The 21214-nt window shown below is 41.6% G+C and overlaps 1 protein-coding gene across 2 annotated transcripts; it reads left to right on the forward strand.

Annotated features, from left to right (window-relative positions):
- The first annotated feature begins 2735 nt into the window (after nucleotides 1-2735).
- On the forward strand, nucleotides 2736-20858 carry LOC120308471 (terminal nucleotidyltransferase 5D-like). Of its 2 annotated transcripts, none has more exons than XM_039344556.1 (3): nucleotides 2736-3056; nucleotides 7891-8016; nucleotides 16750-20858. In XM_039344556.1, the coding sequence occupies exon 3, from the start codon at nucleotides 16769-16771 to the stop codon at nucleotides 17942-17944; it is 1176 nt and encodes a 391-aa protein (XP_039200490.1). In that variant the 5' UTR covers nucleotides 2736-3056; nucleotides 7891-8016; nucleotides 16750-16768; the 3' UTR covers nucleotides 17945-20858. The 2 variants fall into 2 exon arrangements, with proteins under 2 accessions (XP_039200490.1, XP_039200491.1); XM_039344557.1 differs by lacking the exon at nucleotides 2736-3056 and adding an exon at nucleotides 5744-5809.
- The last annotated feature ends 356 nt before the right edge of the window (nucleotides 20859-21214 follow it).

A 21214-nucleotide genomic window follows, 5' to 3' on the forward strand; every position in this document is an offset into this window, starting at 1 on the left:
CTCAGCCGTTAAAAGACTCAAAAGTTTGTGGGCTGGGAAGCTGACAGCCAGGTTAGAGATCTCTGCATTGCACAATGGGGTGCTCTCCCATTGCCTTCCCCAGCTTCTACTCATCTAGCAGTTCGAAAGCATGCATATGTGAGTAGATCAATAGGTACCACTTTGGTGGGAAGGTAACCACATTCCAGTGTGTTTTTGGAGTACGGTGATGCTGGCCATATAATCATGGAAAATGTCTTCAGACAATGTTGGCTCCCTCTGCAAAGAAATGGAGATGAGCACCACCCCTTAGAGTCAGACACAGGACAGAGAAAACTTTACCTTTTTGTATAATTTAGTTTAAATTGAATTAAATACAGTTATTATGGCTACTCTTAAGGTACCTATGAGTTCTCTCAGTTCTAATGCTTAAAGGGGCTGTGTTATCTCATCCAAAATTTGGGGTGGGGGGAGGGATCAGATTGTGTTCTTTTAACCTTACCTGAGTTATCATCAAGCACTTTCTGGTACAATCCAACTTAGAAGGGAAGGTTGTGAATAGGAAAATAAAAAACTAATTGAATTATTCAGTGAAAGAAAGGCATGACATTTGTCTCACAAAATGGGTTGTTGTAAAAGCAGTTACTCATCATTGGTTCAAGCGGTTGATTCATTGCTGACTAATATTTTGGATATGAAGCCAGTGTCCAAGAGTAAAAAGTAAATTACTTCTTTGGGCAGCGAAGAGCAACGGGATTAAAACTTGATTACATCTTAGGTAATTATTTTTTTCTTGAGGTTCTTAGTTTGACAGATGGAACCTAAAATTTCAAGTTCCATTCAAGCTGTGCATTCATGTGCCGGAGTCTGTTTAACAAGCTATAATTTGGAATTCGTTAAACTGTAATTACACGGCATATATGTATGCTGTAAAGGGTAAAGACTGAATTCACATAGTAAACTAGTACCAAAGTAACTCTGTAATGATTCCACAGCTTTAAAAATGTATATTACAATTGTAGTCTAGCAAATGAAGGGACAAAACAGCAAATTACCGTCAGCAAACGCAGCCAAGTCTCAAGAATTTTTGAAATACTTGAATGATTCAGGAGAGGTAAGCTGCTGCTGAAAAAGTACAGTATTTTGGCTTTCTGTTGGGTTTCTCTAATAGTTCATTAGCGTTTGTAATCTTTTGTGAATCGCATATTGCCTCCATTCTGATAGTGGGGTCACAGAAAAAGGTGAGCCAAGAAAATAATTATCTTTACATAACCCACAGTTCCTGTGGATGTTTCAGTACATTTAAAATGTGATGACCTTTTACGGGTAGTCCTCTACTTACGACCACAACTGAGCCCAACATTTAGGTTGCTAAGTGAAACATTTGTTAAGTGAGTTTTGCCCCATTTTACAACCTGGCTTGCCACAGATGTGAAGTGAATCACCGAAGATCACAAAAAGGGATCAGTTGATCCCTGAGACCTGTAACCATCATAAATATGAACTAGTTGCCAAGTGTTTGAAGTTTGATCATGTCTCCATGGAAATGTTGCAATGGTCGTAAGTGTAAAAAACAGTCTTGGGTCACTTTTTCCAGTACTGTGAATGCCTATATGATTCATTTGTTCTGCTCCAGTTCCCTGAAGACACAAAACAGGACCGATAAAAATGGTATTTCTCCCAAATTTGAATTTGAGGCTGTAGTAGATTCACACACTGCAATAAGCAAGGATATGATCTGTTTCACATTTCCTTGCTAGCTATGGGGAACCAAGCCACGGTGGTTTGCAAACCATGTTTTCATAGGTTAATAGGTTGTGTAATGTGCTGGTCTACTTTAAAGGGTAGTTAAGCAAATTATATGTTGGCGTAATAGGTGAATCTGGTCTAAATCTCAGAGCCCTTCAAGTGAGCGCTTCTCTCCCATTTAGGTCTGTAGGCTCAGATTTCCTTCTCAAAACTGAATCTCGGGGAAGCAGAAAGATGGCAAAGCAGCCTCTGCTGGCCGAATAATCAATTACAGGAAAAGGTCCCCCCACTATGCAAAGCAGAAGAAGGAAGGACTCATTTGACTGAGCTGGCTGGCATGTTTACACCCGTGAATTTTCAGTTTCTGGCACTGACATCCACCCCTTCCCTAGTTATTAAGGCGAGGTCTCTCCCCAGGGCGCCAAGAGTGTCCCCGATATTCTATGTATCCCACGCCGTTTCTTCCAAGCCTCCATTTCCCCATCCAAACCACCCAGCTGTTTATGGAAACGGGGCGGGCTCGGATGGCGCCTCTGTGGCTCAACCCGGACCTGATGGTTGGGGACCCCCAGCCTCCCTTCTGCAAAAGAGGGGCTCCCCCAAAGCCAGGCTGGTAAACAACGTGCCGTAGCTCCGCCCCGCCAGCTGGCTTCAAACAAGGCGACTTCGGAGGAGGGGGAAAGGCGAGATCCCCCACCCACCCCCACCCGGAAAAGAAAGTTGGCTGCGAGATGGTGTTTGGGAGGGGCGGTGGAGTTTTTGAAGCCCAGGAGAGCCGGCGAAGGGCGGCCGGGCCGGGCGGCGAACGAGAGAGATCTCCCCGCCTGCGCCCCTCTCCGCCGGGGCGCAGGGCGACGAGGATGCCCTGACCGGCAGCTCCACCTCAAACTGTGTGACGCGGGGTTGCCATGGGCACTCTTTTACGCTACAAGGGCTGAGTCGCGGCGGGCGGGCGGGCGAGCCAGCCGGCGGGAGGGTCGGGGCGCATTTCAGCACCACCGTGGAGGTGGACAGCAGCCTCGGCGCCGCCGCTCCGCGCTTCTCTTCCCCCTCCCTCCCCTCCCGCTCCCCGCTCTCGGGTCTCCCCTCCTGTCCCCCATTTCCCCCTCGGCTCTGGGGGGGACTGGCGGGTCCTGGGGTGCCTTGCGATCGTTGCTCTCCCCCGGCGTCCTCACCAGCTCGGGCCCGAGCCATCCATTTCTGGAAGGAAACGGAGGGAAGAGAAGGGCAGTGAGGGGCGCGTCTCCCCACCCCCTCGCCCGCAGGCTTGGGGGACGCCAGCGGGGAGAGGGGGGGTCTTAAGCTGCCGCTTCCACGAGGCCGTCCCGGTGAGTACTTCGCTCTTCTTGCAGACGAGCCGGCGGGAAAGAAAAGGGAGCTTGGAGTTAAGAGAGGCGTTGGGCATTTCGTTGCCTCGTTGTTTTTACTATTCTTCTTCTCCTTCTTCTTCTTCTTCTTCTTCTTCTTCTTCTTCTTCTTCTTCTTCTTCTTCTTCTTCTTCTTCTTCTTCTTCTTCTTCTTCTTCTTCTTCTTATTATTATTATTATTATTATTATTATTATTATTATTATTATTATTATATGCTGTTTTGTGGTGACTGTTGAACAGTCCCATCTCCGTAGAGAAGAAGCCATTCAAAACTCTTGAGCCTTGTGTAAGGGGTCCTTGTACTGGGAAGGCATTCTGGAGACCGGGGAGGTTGACGAGATGAAGTTCAACATACCTCGTTCAGCTATAAGGATTCCTCACAGGAAGCTCAGAGTTTTGAATGTAGTCTTCTCCAGATATTGGCCAAGAAGGTTTCTCTCCCTTAGGTCCCAGCTAAAACTTCAAGGGCCCTTTCTATAGCCAACTTCATCGGTTGACAAGTATTTGGCTTTCTCTCCCCCCCCCCAATTGCCTCAAGACTTTGAATCTGAGGTCAGCAAGTTGTTGGGTTAAACTACTCCAGCCTAATCTGAAATCCATGCAAAACATTGTTGGAAATCCTCTTGATCTGGAGGGAACAGTCCAACAAGGGGGTGATGGAGCTCAGGAACATCTCCTGGTGTGTGGTCCCCATCCATGGATATTGTTACTATTATTTCTGGTGCTTCCTGGAGCCTTGCCTTCAACAATTGACCTGAAGATGGAAAGTTGCAACATTAGTAGCTGGAAAGGCCTGCCTTGCGAAGCTCTGAATTTTGTAATCTCACAAAAAAGTCTCTAGCTACTTTTAGTTTTCTAGAGATTCACTAAAATGAGTGAGGTTTGGGGCAAGAACAGAGCTAAAACCAAAGCACATAGAAAGATTTAGATTTATGTCTTTCATTTCTATGATTTTCCTGTATGTGCTACAGGCTCATTATAATATACATTATGAGGAAAATCACACTTACAAAAACTTTCATTCAGATAGAGCAATATGTGTCTATTGTTAGTGTTATTGCTTTGCTTCAGGTCAGACAAGCTGTCCCAATTCTAAAAGTCATTAAAGGATCATATTTTAGGGGTATTTTTTAAAACCCTCTTTAACTGCTACAGAAAACCTGAGTTTTCTGCAGGTTGCAACTGAACAGGCTGTATATACCAAGAATGTATTATCTCTTAATATCCTAGACTAATGGTTGTGCTGATGGATATTAGTGGGAACTGAATTCCTTGGAACTCAACAACTGGGGAAAGACATGAGATGATCCAACCAGTGTATGTGGACTTGTGTAGGTGTTGTAGGCTTTGTGCTCCTGTTTGTATGGTATCTGGACAACTATTTTCTACTAAGTGAAGAATCCTGCCTTTATGAATTCCTTGAACTTAGACTCTGTATAAGAACTGCAACTGGTTGAAGCAATAGCAATTTTTCTGCTTACGAGTTTTAATCTCTGAATATAATCCCTTGCTTGTAGAACATCAGTAGTTAGGAGTAAATACAAATATAATATTTACTGCTCTCTAATCTATAGAGAATTCCAAGTCTTCAGCTGCCTTTCCTTTAAAAGCCATCTGGGGGCTCAGCAAAGCAATTCAGCTTTCTGAATTTCAAGATTCTATGGGAACTCGTTGAGGTTTTTGTTTTATTATTGTGAACCTTGTTGCATTCCTTCAGTGTCATTCGTGGATTAAGGAGTGTCTCGGTTTACAAAAATCCATAAAACCATGTGAGGCACGGAATGTGTATGCCATCCACTCTGATTTCCATCAGCTTGGCCGGACAGGAAAGATCTCCACTTTTGATAAGAAGATCACTTCTTCAGAGGCACCGAAGACTGACTCTAGAATGGGTGTCCCATTAGTAGGATTCACAGACTTTCCCCTTAGTGGAGAAAAACCTGGGCTAGACAAATTTCCACCAATCCCCCAAATTCTAGAACCCCCCCATCCCTTTTCAGTCACGTTCCCAAGATCTGATTATTATGGAATGCTGTAAAGAAATGGTGTTTTTTTCTTTCTTCTCTAGGATCACGCATATGCGATCCACAACTCATTCTTCTTCTTCTTCTTTTCCCCAGAGGCATGTGTCTGTCCACGTGTCCTCCTGAGGTGGGCGGGGACGAGCAGTGAGGGATTTACTTTGGAGAGCAAAGGGAGAGAAGAAACCACAGATTAGGGAGAGAACTTCTGCAATTTCATTCAGATGGCCCCCTCGTGTCTGATGGAGAGGCTCGCATTGAGCAGTCTACTCCACAAGAGAAATCGGTTGGGCTGGGAGCGGCAATAAAGCAATTGGAAAGTATGAGTGGGCAACCATTGAACATCCAGTTATGGATCTGCCGTCCTCCTCTTATATGTACTCCTCTCCCCCCCCCCTTTCCCTCTTGGATAATTAACTTTGCTGTCACAGCGAGATGATTTTCCTTTCAAATTTCACCTCCTAATTATCCCCACCAACTGTCTCAATGGCACTCTGGTGACAGAAGAATTTCCTGAATGAATCATTGGTCTGAGGGATTTGCTCTCTCTCTCTCCCCCCCCCCTTCAAGCAATCAGAAGCAGTTTGAGCTGGATCAGATTTATTCATTCTTCCTGGCCAGTCACGGATTGATTGAAGTTGTCTAAGAATTTGCAGCCCGGAGCTTAGAACTTCAGGAAATCAAAAGCAGGGGTAACTATTACAGCCTCGCTCCCTAATGCATACTTTTTCGGTTTATTCCCTGGTTTTGTTCTTTGTACCTTTGTACATTCTTTTCTTTAAGGAATCGGTAGCCCAAAGCTGCAATGAATCAGCAGCAGAGCTATCCCTTCCAAAACGCCACCGGCTCTCTTAAACTCTTTCTCCTTCTCATTTTCCATCACAGCTGAAAACAGCAACAGCACTCTGGAGCAGAAGTAGAACACCGTGTTGTGGTTCAACCCAGCATCCTTCATTTTAGCTCTGTTTATGAAAGCAAGGCTCAGTGAAAAATCTAGGGTTTGTTTTTACATGGGAGCTCAGCTGTAGAACTTGGGCAATAACACAAATGTAGGAGACCAGGGTGAAATTGCTGTATTCTGACAGGCAAGGGGCGCTGTGTAAAAACTGCTTTTCTATAGGAATCAAGAACTATCCAAACGAAGCTCATTTCAATTTAGGGTCTCACATGTGTGCGTGTTTTGTGTTATTTGCATATATGTGTGTCTGTCTTTAAGTCAGTGTTGATTCCTGATCACTTGCCAAGTTTTCTTGGCAAGAAGTGGTTTGCCCTTGCTTCTTCTCCTCAGATATCTTTATTGTCCACATCTACAGAAAGCAGGCTATGAATCTTTTTGTTCTGGTGGGTATTTGTTTAATAACTTTTGTATATGCCGCTTAATATATTGTGTGAATCAGACCTGTGGGATTGTTTTTCCCCTCACCCCCGATTCTTTTCACAATGCGAAAGCTTGCTTTCCAGAAAGAAGAAAATTAGATAGCAGGTAGTTATAAAATTGTCATTGGTCTATTGTTAGAAACATAAGAAAAAGCATCCTGAAGGCTTGCAGATGTCATTCTGAAACTTCTTAATTCAATGTTAGAGGCTTTTCCAGTTCTTTCAAACTCAGCTATTATATGCAATGAATGATTGCAGTTTTATGAATGGCCTCAAACCGAGGGTTTCTGTCAAAAAAAAAAAGGCTTCTTCCTTTCATATTTTCTGAATGTAATTGAAGCAAACTTCCTTTCCCCATATCCTTTCCTCTCATTAACTTAGGAGAAGAGCTGGAAGCGTTGCTTCCTGGCCACCCACCATGCCTCTGATAACTTCATTTATGAACGTCTTGTCTTCATTTTGCTTTTTATTTGTTTGGCTTCCCGCACTTTCTAGCATTGTTAAAGTCTGTTCAATGAGGAGGTTCTATCAGGTCAAAGAGAGACTTTTCTGAACTGGTCAATCAGTTGGGATGGGGTCTTTTATGTCTCTACTGGCAAGAATGCCCATTGACATCCTTGTAACCTCAAAAATTAGTCTAAACGATAAAAAACGTTGGGTTTGGGACAATAATATTGAAGCCAGCCTTAGTCTGGAATAAGTAGACTCATCAACAGTAGTGAAACTTGAGTTAGTCATGACTATCTGTGATCATTATTGTTTTCCTTGGATTTCCTTTAAGAAGTGCAGGGCAGCATCCAAATGATTCACCAGCTCCAGTCAAAACTGGAAACAAATTTATTGGCTTTTTTAGTGTAACTTTTCAAGCAAAGGTGAAGAACACCTTTTTGATGGGATGGTTTGCCAATGGTCCAACTTGGTATCAACTCTGTCTTACTGCAGATGTTAACTGCTAGCCCAGCCCATGGGTTAATATTGCTCACCAGTCTTCCCCATCCAGTCTGTAAAGCTCTAGAATATGATTGTTCTGTTCTTCCCTCTTTAGCTTTAATTATACCTGTTTCTGTCTTGGGATTGATAACATACTTGGTTTCCGCAAATCTGATTCTTGATCCTTGAGAGATTATTGGACCAATCACTCTCTCTCAGCCCAACTTGGCTCATGGGGCTGTTGGAAAAATATGGAGGAGGGAATGTATTGTTCACCACCCCGCAGTGCTGAAGGGAACAGATATACTGTAAATCTCACAAATCACAAACATCCTCCTAAGTTCTTCTGCCTCAAAAGGGTGTTGTTGTGAATACAGGATTTAGTAATTCTAACATTTGATTTATTCTGTGACCAGACTGACATTGTATAACAAACCTCTCTATTATTCTCTGTTTTATTCCACAGCAATTCTTTGGGAGGTTCATGATTTTATCAGTTGGCAAGATGACCATTTGTATTTTTGCCAAAAAAATCCAGTGAATCATCATATTAATTCTACAGAAGTGCATGCTTGGCAAGAATCCAACCGTAGTAAGTTTTTAAACTGCTCTCTTCTTCCTAGAAATTATATTGAAAAGTGGATCACCAGTAGTAGTAATAGTAATGGGTGATATTATCTTGAAACAAGCGAGAGAGTGCAAACATTCAAGAGACATGAGATTTTTCATCAAGGGAAAAAAATTACAAATGTATTCCACAGCAACCTATCAGATCCATAAACCACATCATTCTTTATAGATTCCTGACCTATGAGACAGAGCTGAGCAACTGAACACAGTTGATTACCTTTTTGTGGTGTCTCATAAACCAGATTTTCTATAGAACTAAACTTAGTAAAAGTGAGAAAGAGTCATTTGGTTGGGTAAAAGCAAATGACCCTTTGGGAAAAGAGTCATTTGCCTGTCTTCTATTGAGGACCTGTATATTGCATGAGCCAGAAAGAGGGCCCTTACTGACCCCTCCCATCCTGGACACAAACTGTTTCAATTCTTGGGGTGCCTCTATAGGACATTGCATGCCAAAACAACTAGATACAGAGACAGGTTTTTTCCCCCTCAGGTGCCATCACTCTGCTGAGCACCTAATTCCCACAGTCCTGTCTTATGCCTAAGGATATTTACCCATATACTATGGCTGTTTTACTATTATCCTTCTCATCTTTCCTTTTACCTTCTCCTATTGGTATCTTATTATTATATTACTTTGTTGTTTGTATGTACATTGAGAGGTTATGCACCATAGAAAATTCCTTGTGTGTCTAATCACACTTGGCCAATAAAGAACAGTTCCATTCCTATTCCTATTCCTATTCCTATTCCTTATTCTATTCTATTCTATTCTATTCTATTCTATTCTATTCTATTCTATTCTATTCTATTCTATTCTATATCTGTTCTATTCTATTCTATTCTATCCTAGGATTAAACTATCACAATTAGGTATGCCTTTTTCTATAACGATATGCCTCAGCCATCAGCACAGAATCCTACCAAATGATTGAGAAAAACATAAGTGCTGTGTTTGCATTTTCATAAAATCATCATTGTCTGTCATTTGGGAAGCAGAAGAAAAGAATTAAGAATCCACATAGCTTACCAAAGCAATGCAGCCCATGAATGTATTTACAAATGATTTAGAACAACAGTCAATAACTTTTATCTTATAGTCTCAATAGTCTATCAAGAAAAGCAATCCTATATTCTGAACCCTCAAAAGTCTACTAAGAAAAACGATCTTATATTCTGAACTAGCACTGTGAGATGTCCTAAAGAACCCCACAAGATTTAATAAACTGATATCAATGAATGAATGAATGAATCAATCAATCAATCAATCACAGTTAGGAATCTGAACTAGAGAATCCAGCAAGCTGATGTAACATGAGATGATTCCTTCATTAGATACTTTCAAGCTTTATCTGCCCAAAAAAGTGCGGCCTAGTGAGTCCCTCTACCAATGATACATTAGAATATTCCCACATCTGCCCTTCCTATGCTTCCCAGGCATAGTTGTGTAGAACTGTCCAAGGTACTGAACATTAAATACTAGTGTTCTCTCAAGCCAATAAAGTATTTGACACACACAGTAATAGAAAGAGTTCAGCATTTCTCTTCTGGCCCTTAAAGCTGTTAAACGTGACTCCGAATTAAATGGAAAAAGGTGGATGGAACATTCTGCAATCAAGGCATCACAACCAATAGAACAATAAGCCTGCTAAAAGCTCCAGATTAAAAAATAAATAACTGAGTAGATTAAAAACTTGGTTCCCTGTGAGCCTATTGTTTGCACCAGCATACCAACTAATGTACAGAGATTGAGAGTGGGCAATCCGTCCTGTTCAATTCTTAGAAAAGATAATTGTTTTTAAGCTGAAAGTTGGCTCCTTCTATTCCACCTCCCATTTTCCCCATCAAAAGCAAAGTGGCATATGGTCATGGCTTACTTATTAAGTGTTTGATGAGGTGACTAGAATGCTAATAGCATGAAAAGATTGTAGTAGCAAACGATGCATTATCTTGAGATAAGGTAGTATTATAAAGGCTCTCGTTAGGATTGTTGACATTAGCTTAATGGGAGCAGCTCTTGAGAGTCCCTACTGAAAGAGATGGGCTTGCTTTTATTACGTCTTCTTCCTCTTAGGTCCGTCTGTTTTTCCATTTTTTACTCATGTGATGCGATAATGTGAGAAGCTGTTCACAACATTTCATATAACCATCAGAGCTGTTCACAATTTTGGGGTGTTGCTAAATTCCGGTCCTTGAGTAATATCTCATCTTGTGACTTGAGTGCCATTGAAACTGACACATTTTCCTATCCCATGCCCTGTATCAAGTTACATACCGTGTTTCCCTGAAAATAAGACTGGGTCTTATTTATTTTTAATTTTTTGCCTCCAAAAGAGGCACCAGGTCTTATTTTCAGGGGGGAGGGGTGTCTTTTACACTCACCTCCGGCACCGACAGCCCCATCCAACTGGTCCACTTCTTCTGGGGCTGAAGGAGCAGCTTCATCCCGCAGTTGTATTCTGACTTGCATTTTGCTAATCCATAGCTCAATCTTTGGCTCCAAGATCTTGCAGAACCAAGCAATGGGTTGAATCCATAGCTCTATTCTTGGCTGCACAGCCCTTCCAGAAAGGCCTGTGACCAAGAAATGCAGGCCTGACTGCAGAAGATGCCACAGAAGAGGTGGGCCGGTGAGAAGAGGCCTGGCTGCAACAGTAAGCGGGTGTGGGGTGCGTGGGGCAGCTCCCCCCCCACTCTAGCTTTATTTTGGGGGTAGAGCTTATATTAGGCCCATCCCCAAAAATCAAGCTAGGACTTATTTTCAGGGTAGATCTTACTCTTGGGGAAACATGGTAGATATATATATATATAGATATATATATAGATCAGTGGTGGCGAACCTGTGGCACGGGTGCCAGAGGTGGCACTCAGAGCCCTCTCTGTGGGCACGCGCACCATCGCCCCAATCCTAGGCCTTCAGCTGGGTTTTATAAAACCTTTTCGCTTGAGGCCTCTGCCACTGTGTGCAAAAAAAAAAAAAAAGTTCAATCAGTCAATTTCAACTTCTTGCGGGGAAAAAAAAGATCTTGCAAAATTGGAATTGATTGATTGAACCCAGTCTGCCATTACCACCGCAGCCACGCCCACCCAATGGGCCACACCCAACCAATGACCACACCCACCCAGCACCCGACGATGCATAAATGGGTTTTGGGTTGCAGTTTGGGCACTCGGTCTCTAAAAGTTTTGCCATCACTGATATAGATCAACTACTTTAGAGAAGAAGAAGAAATTATTTACAGTGTTTTATGTAACTTAACTGTCTTGCAGATATGAGTTCAGATATAATTAAAATGGCTGCCAAGTTCTTTTATGCTACTATTAAGAAGAGCGCCCAATTACTGTAGATGGACCTGAGCTGAGTACATTAAGATGACTTTTATTTTAAGTATGATGCTCCACTTGTGATTTGACTGCATTTTTGCTTAGTGGCTAAAGGGCAATAATTCATTGATTCAGATTCCAGTGTGCAAATGAACTTGTTTTTTCATTGATTAAAATTCCAATTTGCAAATTAGTTTTTTTTTCAAAATCCTGATTATTATTTTTTAGCTAAAGTTTTTACATGCAAACTGATGGCTTGCATCATCTGACTCTTGATAAAGTGGGACACAAGGCAAGCTTGTAGGAAACTATGTAAATTACAAATTGCATACATATTTCTGGACATTTTTACTGACAATTGCCCAGAGGTTTTGGGAAATATTGCAATTTTCATAGAATATCCATCTATTTCATTTGAAGGCTGATTTAGTTTGGTTTCGAAGGTGGTTTTCTTATAAATAATCCTTTAGAAGAAATAGCTGGGCAAAATGTAGTTAGACTGTTCCACCCAGAGCTGTAATATTTCCAAATGGATGCAAATGATGATTTAGACATTATCCTAAATCAACTAAATCCCATCAAGTTTTTTGTTTTTTGTTTGTCTCCAGAGTGGATGTTTAGAATTCCTCCAGTCATGCTGGGCTTGTTCAAATTTTGGTGAGGTCTGCCATATTTTAAATGAAATATTTATCACCATTTTTAAAAGCCCATGTGATCTTTTGTCTTATACATCTTGAATTTTAGCAAACAGAGAATCAATTTTTCCTAAAACCCTCCAGCATGCAGTCCGATGCTCTTCTGTTTTGTGACTCAGAAGGCAGGCAGGCCTTTGATTACATCGGTGCCTATCTAAGGCTTCAGGATTTGCTCCATTATCTCTAGTTTCCATGGCAGCTGCATCTCTTTCCAGGGGTTTCTCTATAAGTCATCTACCCTTTTCTTCATTTCTGTTTTCTGTCAGCCGGGAACCAATCTAAGCCTTAACTTAATTTTAGAAGCAAAATTTGAACAGGGTGCATGAGTGTAAAAGATAGATTGATGAACGAGCCAATGTCTGGGAAAGATATATTTTAATGTGCACGGGAATTCATCAGATATTTTTGAAGGATGAGGTTCCAGGATGCAGTTTTTCCAAATGCTTGGAGATGCCAGGAATCTAAGCTTGGATCTCAGTATATAAAGTTCTGTATACAAAGCAGCTTTCAACGTCTCAGCTCTGGCTTCTCCTCAGCCAACAACAAGCATCTTTGACCTAAAATAGCCCTTAAAAGGTCCTTAAACAGGACATGAATCAATTTGATCTAGTGGTTAAGGCAGCAATTAGACGCCAGGAGGTTGCAAGTTCTATCTTGCCTTAGGCATGGAAGCTGGCTGGGGGACTTTGGGCCAATCACAAGGAGACTGTGAGTTCTAGTCCCACCTTAGGCATGAAAGCCAATTGGGTGACTTTGGGCCAATCACACTGGATCATAGTTGGTATGGTCTTTTGATCAGAGAGGTGGCAAACCAAGAAAAACTGAACAGGCAACTAAGGATGGAAAAGTCCATTTTTAGAAGTATATCAAATATTGCCGTGTTACAAACTCTTTCTTGGATAAATGAGCAAAAATTGTCCACTGTTACTTGTTGGATGATCTTTTGAGCAGAAATGAACAAACTTATAATCATAACTGATTTTTTTTAAAAAAATAAAAAATAAAAACTGCTTGCATGCCATGTTTGATGGTGTTTCTAACTGGTATAATTACTTTTAATTACACAGCTGTGTAATTTTCACTTAATTACATTCTTAGAGTTCATATTTAAAAATCACAACATCAGAACATTTAATTTTATAGCAACCCATGATAAATGTCCAGGAAAACAATGCCTCCCAAATGTTCTGCTGGCAACATTCAGAAACTGATTTTTATTTTTTATTTTAACTAACTTAAACCTTTTGCTCCAAATGACTGCTAAAATGAGGGATACAAAGAATAAATAAAGCACAGGAGTAACTTTGAAAGACAAGAAAGAGATATCTCCCCTCTGGAGTGATGCCCTGTTAGCTCCTTTGTTCCCTCAATTTTCACTCAGTGTACTGAGGGAGCTATATAGTCTGAGGTAAATTATCAATTATTGGTTGCTATGTATAGCTAAACATTCCAGATTCTTCCCACTACATAGCATAACAACCCATAAATTGGTGGCTACTTAGATGGTTCTACAGCTGTCACATAAGCAGAGACACTCATCAGTAGCTAAAGCAAGCAGTTTTATTATCTTCTACCTAAGTTACAAGAATCTCCTCAGACTGCTTGCTTTCCTCTAGGAACAACCAGATAGGCTTCATGGATCTTGGGGGAGGTCAAGCTTATGCCCCTTGTGGCTGTACTCTAAGCTAGGTCCTCGCTTGACCCTTCCTTCCAACCTAGCTGTCAGTTTCCCAACATCGGCATGGTTAAAGAATTCTGGGAATTGTAGTTAAAACGCACAAGGGAGAGTATCAAAATAGAGAAAGTTGGTACTAAACGTATACGAATATTATGCTTTCTGGCTCATATCTTGGCCTAAGAACAAAGAGTCTCTGCCTGTGCATTCAAAATCGTGTTTCTTATAGACACAAATCAGAATTTAATAGAAGGTTTAGACAGGTCCCTTTGTCAATATCCAAATTCAGTCAATTCCCAGCTCTCAAGTCCTCAGAGGCCAACCCAAGCCCCCTTGGCCTTTAGGCAACTTTCACACAGGCAGACCCAGTGGGTAGCAATCCCAGTTCCTTTCCACGCCTTTCCCCAGGTCTACCACTGCTGCTAGTACTAGTAGTGAACTACCACTGTTGCTGAACCTCAGGCTGCTTCCAGTCCTCCATTTTCACAGTCACAGAAACAACCTTCCTTCTACTCCACAACGACACCCAGATGTTTTTCTGCTCTGCTTTTATAACTGCTCAGTGCTGGAGAGCTAGACTGGCTGGGGGGAGGTCAGCAAGAGGCAGAGGACCATCAGCCCAGGGGCTTTCTGATTTTCAGGCAGCCTGGCTTCTCACAGCAGCTTAAGACTTTTACCTCTCAGAAAGAAGTGATTCTTTGCTTTAGATCTTTATTTGTGAGGCAGGAAAGGTTAGGGTTTAAAGATTGCAGTCTGTTCAAGTTCTTGGAGCATTTTTGATGATATTCTTCCACTTGAAAACAGATGATAGGTTATGGAAAGAAAAAAAATCACTATGTAACCTTGAAAGAAAAAGTGAAATATTTGTTGTTGTTAGTTGCGAAGTCGTGTCCGACCCATCGCAACCCCGTGGACAACGTTCCTCCAAGCCTTCCTGTCCTCTACCATCTTCTGGAGTCCATTTCAGCTCACGTCTACTGCTTCAGTGACTCCATCCAGCCACCTCATTCTCTGTCGTCCCCTTCTTCTCTTGACCTCAATCTTTCCCAGCATTAGGCTCTTCTCCAGTGAGTCCTTCCTTCTCATTAGGTGGCCAAAGTACTTGAGTTTCAACTTCAGGATCTGGCCTTCTAAAGAGCAGTCGGGGTTGATCTCCTCTAGGACTGACCGGTTTGATCACCTTGCTGTCCAGGGGACTCACAGGAGTCTTCTCCAGCACCATAGTTCAAAGGCCTCCATTCTTTAAAGTGAAATATAAATGCATTTATAACTGATCATCGAAAATTGTTTCTTTATAATCTACTTTCCTTCCCTCCCCTTCTCCTCCTTTTCTTCCTGCTCCTCCCCCTGCTCCACCTCCTCCCCCCTATTATTTTCTATTTTCTTTCTTACTTATTTACTATTCTTTCTTATTTGTTTCTTTTTCTAATATTTTTATTGCTGTATATTAACCCTCCCCCAAAGTTGATTAAATTCAAGTCAATCAACTCTTCTTCTCCTACCATGAACTAAGAACTCAGAAGAAACTTCCTGACGGTGAGAACAATTAACCAGTGGAACAACTTGCCTCCAGAAGTTGTCAATGCTCCAACACTGGAAGTTTTTAAGAAGAGATTTGTCTGAAATGGTTGGAATATAGGGTTTCCTGCCTAAGCAGCGGGTTGGACTAGAAGACCTTCAAGATCCCTTCCAACTCTGTCGTTCTATTCTATTTTAAAAATGACAATTTCACAATGCTTCTCTGAAAATTGAGATGGCTCAGTTTTAGCCATCTGAAATCGGAAAGCATCCACTTCTGAAAAATTTTCCCTTTGCCTTTTTTTCCCCTGCTGCCATTTTCTACTAAACAGGAATTTCTTTGCTGTTAATCTGACAATAGTTGGCTTCTCTCTCTCTCTTTTTTTTTTTCTAATTCTTCTCTTGCTGTGAAAAGGTAACATTGCAAAATGAAAACCGAAGGTTTTCTGTTTCCATTCTAATTGGAGGGGCCCTGGCTGGTCACACCAGCATTTATTGAGGCTTCAAACTGCAGTGAACTCAGCTGTGTGTTTGGATGGTGAAACTGGTAGCACACAGAATAAGTGTGGAAGTGCCTTGTGTCAACATGGGGTTGTTAAGTACACCCTGTGGTTTGCTTGTTTTAATGCTCCTCTAAGTGGCGAATTGTGTGTTTTTATTAGTCCAACTGAGCTAATGGTATGATTCAGAACAGAATGTAAAAAAACAGCAGTAAAGCTGTAAAAAACAAAAAAAAAAGGAATCCAAAATTCCCAGTCAAGCAACACATTTAATAGGAGCAAGCAAATTAAGATAAATGAGCATGCAAGCTTTTGCCATCCCCAGAATTCTTCAACCGGTATGCTGCATGAATCAGGTGAGGGGAGAAAAAAATAAAATAGAAATACTATACTGTATACTAACTGCATGCTTTGGGGGTAAGGAATTGCTCTACTTTAAACTGCAACAAAAAACTAAGAGCCATGCTATCTTATGGGATATTTATTCAAAATTCTGCACACATTCTGGGTAAAAGGCACACTGGGATAACATTTACCTGCCTACAGCAGGTGTCCAAGATGGGCATCTATGTCAACATTTTATGCACAAAGTTCCTCTCAAGCCAAAACAGTGTCCATTCAAAATTCTCAGTCCAGTAAAAAGCTGTATGCACATATAAATTTGCATTAAAACCCTCCATAAATGTTTTGAAATCAAGGAGAATGGTTCCTATGCGAATCTTGAAGGGCTGCACGGAGGCCATAGTCAATATCTCCTTGGCAATAGAATATCTCCTTGGTCAATGGAATATCTCCTTGGCCAGTGGGATTGCTGAAGTTATAATTTCCTTCCTAGCTCCAGATCAATCATTTGATCAATCAGTTGGTTAATCCATCAAGCAATTGATCAATCAATTCTAACTTGAGTGTTTGTCATGCAACCACACTACCAAATTTATTAACTTTTTAAGATGTTCCTGACTTCTTTTTTTGTGCTTTCTTCCTAGTTGACCACCTGATTTCAGGATGACTGAGGGTTTAGATCACAGATTCAGTTATCTCACCTGGGAACAGATTAAAATACTGGATCAAGTGCTGACTGAGGTGATCCCCATTCATGGAAGAGGGAATTTTCCAACTTTAGAGGTCAAGCCAAAAGACATCATTCATGTTGTCAAAGAGCAACTGATAAAGAAACAAATCATTGTTCATGATGTTCGCTTGAATGGATCCACGGCGAGTCATATACTTGTTAAACAAAATGGCACCAGCTACAAAGACTTGGACATCATTTTTGGTGTGGAGCTTCCAAGTGAGCATGAATTTCAGGTTGTGAAGGAATCTGTCTTGAGTTGCCTCTTGGATTTTTTACCAAAAGGTGTCAACAAGGAAAAAATCACGGCACAGACCATGAAAGATGCTTACGTTCAGAAGATGGTAAAGGTATCCACAGACCATGATCGCTGGAGCCTCATCTCCCTGTCCAACAACAGTGGCAAAAATGTGGAGCTCAAGTTTGTCAACTCTCTCCGGAGGCAGTTTGAGTTTAGTGTAGATTCTTTTCAGATCATCCTCGACACTGTGTTGAATGTTTATAGTGATGCAAATGGCAAACTTACGGAAGATGCTGAGCTGTCTGTTGTTGCTGAGAGCATGTATAGAGACTTTGATGAAGCTATGGACCACTTGAAATACAAACTGATTGCTACAAGGAACCCAGAAGAGATCCGTGGAGGAGGTCTTCTGAAATATAGCAATCTTCTGGTCCGGGATTTTAAGCCAGCTGATGAGGCAGAGATTAAATCATTGGAACGTTACATGTGTTCTCGGTTCTTCATTGACTTTCCAGATGTAGCTGAGCAACAACGGAAGATTGAGTCTTACCTGCGTAATCACTTCATTGGGGAAGAGAAGAGCAAGTATGACTACCTGATGACCTTGCGTGGGGTTGTGAATGAGAGTACGGTCTGCCTTATGGGCCACGAACGAAGGCAAACGCTAAATATGATTACAATCCTGGCTCTCAAAGTACTTGGAGAGCAGAACATCATCCCCAATGTAGCCAATGTAACCTGCTACTATCAGCCTGCCCCTTATATCAGAGACAGGAACTTCAGCAATTACTATATCGCTCATGGACAACCTTCTATTATCTACCAGCCCTATTCCTTCCACATACACATGCAAAGTGGTATGGTGTAACCGATCACGAAACCTCCTTGCCTTACATCAGCGCTCAATCAACCCTTGCTCCACCCAACAATTCTCTTCAAAATAAAGCCCTCGTTAAAGCAAGTTTTCCCACCACGTTTGATTAGCGGGACATCATTTGGTGTGTGTACCCATCTATACATGTGTGCTGTGGCAAATGTCCATCGTCGGTCCAGACCTTGAAATATCCTTCAGGCAGCTTGGCAAAGTGTGACTTGGATATCAAAGGAGTTGTGTTTTGATTGACTACACATTGCATACTCAGTGCCCTAAAACTATGATCTCTTTGTTTTTTCATGTACCGATTTGTGTTCTTCTCTTTTTATTGCAAAGTCTAGAAAAGGGTAACCAGCGATAAGGCATTACAAGTGTCACAAAGGGATGGAAGATGATGCCATGCCTGAAGAAAAGTGCAACAGCCATGAGAGTTCACTATGAAAGCAGCTTTCTTCACGTCGGGACCATTTACATGATGTTTGGTTACATTTCTCAGAATGTCAAGCGTCGCTAGTTGGGAATTTGGTGAACTGAAGCCCAACACTGGATTTAATTTTCCTGGGCACCAGGTTGGGGAAATCTGGTATCGATATAGTTTTTCCCTCCAGATTTGTGGGATTCAACTCCCAGAGTTCTCAGCAATAATTATGTTATCTGGGAATTTTGGGAGATGATTCAGATATCTGGAGATGCCCGGGTTAGGAAAGATTCTGTATGTTTTGTAGAGACTGGGTGATCAGCATGATTTCTAACAAAACTTGAAGAGTGGAGAGAAAGAACGCTTTTGAGCACTTTTAGAAGGTCTGCCATGGTTTGTGGAAGGAATTCCAGCCCTTTAATTCTAAACTGTGAGAAGATAGAAGTTGCCCTTACATATATTAATTGTAATTGGAAGTGAAGATATTGAGTTAGATAAAGATCTGGCATTGCCCGATTGAAGTATCTACTAGATGAGGAATAGATAGCCCACAGTTCACTTTATTGAGATTTAAGTTATCAATTTCTCCTCTTCAAAGACGACCCATGCAAAATTATGGTTTGTGGCACCCATTGCCCCAACAACACCATGCGTGAGAACTATTTTCTGGCTCCCAGATCACATATACAGACGCCTATGCACATTCCATGTTTAAGTATGACCTCGATACAAGCATACCTCAGAATCATGTGGCAATGAAGGAGAGGGCCCAGAGAGAATCATAGCCCTGATATATCTAGACAGAATTAGGGTCACTTCATGTTTATTCCCAAGCACAGACTTCAGACACCAAAGGCTATAAAACTTGCCTCCAGAAGCTGTGGATGCTCCAACACTAGAAGTTTTCAAGAGGAGTTTGGACCACCACATGTCAGGAATGGTATAGGGTCTCCTGCTTGAGCAGAGGTTGAACTAGAAGACCTCCTATGTCCCTTCCAACTCTCGTATTCTGTAAAGCTAAGGGAGAAAACAAATCCTTGACTGGACAGGCAATTGGTTAATGTTGGTGTTTTCTTTGACATGTTGGATGGAGAAAATTGTTTTAGAAGGCACAGAAATGTCCTTGGAAAGAATAGCCTTGTTTAATTCTTGTTCCATTTTGCCTTCCGCAGCAGACAGGAAATAATGCTTTTTTCCCCCCTTGAGGAATGTCTCTACAGCATGAAATGCTTCAGATCTCTGAGTTTAGATTGTAACTTAGCTTTCGACTTGAATTTTTGTGGGTACCAATATGTCACCATGCAGTGCTTGGCAGTTTAAACAGGCACATGAATTTTATTTAGGAGGAAGCATCTCCTTGTATTTGGAGTAGCAAAGTATTTGTATATGTATACACACACACACACACACACACACACACACACATACACACACACATGTTTTCAAAGGGATATTCTGGAACAGAATGGGATAGAATGATGGATAAAAGACACAGAAGCAGGTACAGATCAGAAATACAGGTACTCTTTCAAAAATTAAAAAATGGTGGAGCTTTTATGACGCCCAGTTCTGAAATTCATACCAAATATTAATTGGAACGATAGGAGTGAATTAGGAACTTTAAGAAAAAGCTGACCACTTGAATCTCCTTTTGTCCCCAAGAACTGCATTCAGTGAAGGTGTACACACCAAATGTTGTGTGTCTGGCACTGGGGAAAAAAAACAACCACACACATGCTTCTTGCCATTGTTTTTAAAATGTGTGCTTTTCCAAACGAGACAAGAGTTTTCAGGTGCCAAAGTGCCTCCTCCCACTCTATTTTCATAGAACTTAACCGAGAAAGAGCAAAATCTCTTTGCTCTTTCTCGGTTAAGCTGTAATTCTGAAGGGGGAACTTCAGAACACTAAATGGGCAAAGAATCCTCTCATTGCCAGCCCTGGTTTTTTTAAACGAGTTCCCCCATATTTTTCTGTACATTTAAATAGACTCCAAGAGTTGATTTGCACCATGTGTTTCTTAGGTTTAACTATTTTGTTCGCTGCGGTTTCAAAAGAAGAACCGTAGCATCACTCAGGATGGACCCTGGAAATAACTTGCTTACGATTTGCAGATTTCTCTGACACAATTTGCAATGGCCACCATTCTTAAGGACTTTCAAAGAAAAAGGATGAGCTGTCTATCAAAAGCTAGTGGTGACCAGTAAGGGAACCTTTATTCTCAGAAGCCAGATGGGTTTTTTTAAAAACACAAAAAAACACACACACACACAGACACACAGGCAAGGACACCCTGCTTCTTAATCTCCCAAAGCATACAATTTACCTTTAGTCCTTGGTCTTGTTGGGTTGCTTTGTCTAATGCTAAAGGGTTCAGGTAGTCCTTGACTTATGAACACAATTGAAACCACAATTGCCATTGCTAAACAAGGTTTTCCCAGTTGCAATGTATGGCTGTGAAAGTTGGACCATAAGAAAGGCTGAGCGCAAAAGAATTGAGGCCTGTGAACTATGGTGCTGGAGAAGACTCCTGCGAGTCCCCTGGACTGCAAGGCGATCAAACCGGTCAGTCCTAGAGGAGGTCAACCCCGACTGCTCTTTAGAAGGCCAGATCCTGAAGTTTAAGCTCAAGTACTTTGGCCACCTAATGAGAAGGAAGGACTCACTGAAGAAGAGCCTAATGCTGGGAAAGATCGAGGGCAATAGAAGAAGGGGACGACAGAGAATGAAGTGACTGGATGGAGTCACTGAAGCAGGAGGCGTAAGCTGAAATGGACTCCAGAAGATGGTAGAGGACAGGAAGGCCTGGAGGAGATCAACCCTGACTGCTCTTTAGAAGGCCAGATCC

Source organism: Crotalus tigris, unplaced genomic scaffold (assembly GCF_016545835.1).
Source record: "Crotalus tigris isolate CLP2741 ecotype Arizona unplaced genomic scaffold, ASM1654583v1 scf7180000017933.3771270, whole genome shotgun sequence".
In the NCBI taxonomy this organism is placed as follows: Eukaryota; Metazoa; Chordata; class Lepidosauria; order Squamata; family Viperidae; genus Crotalus; species Crotalus tigris.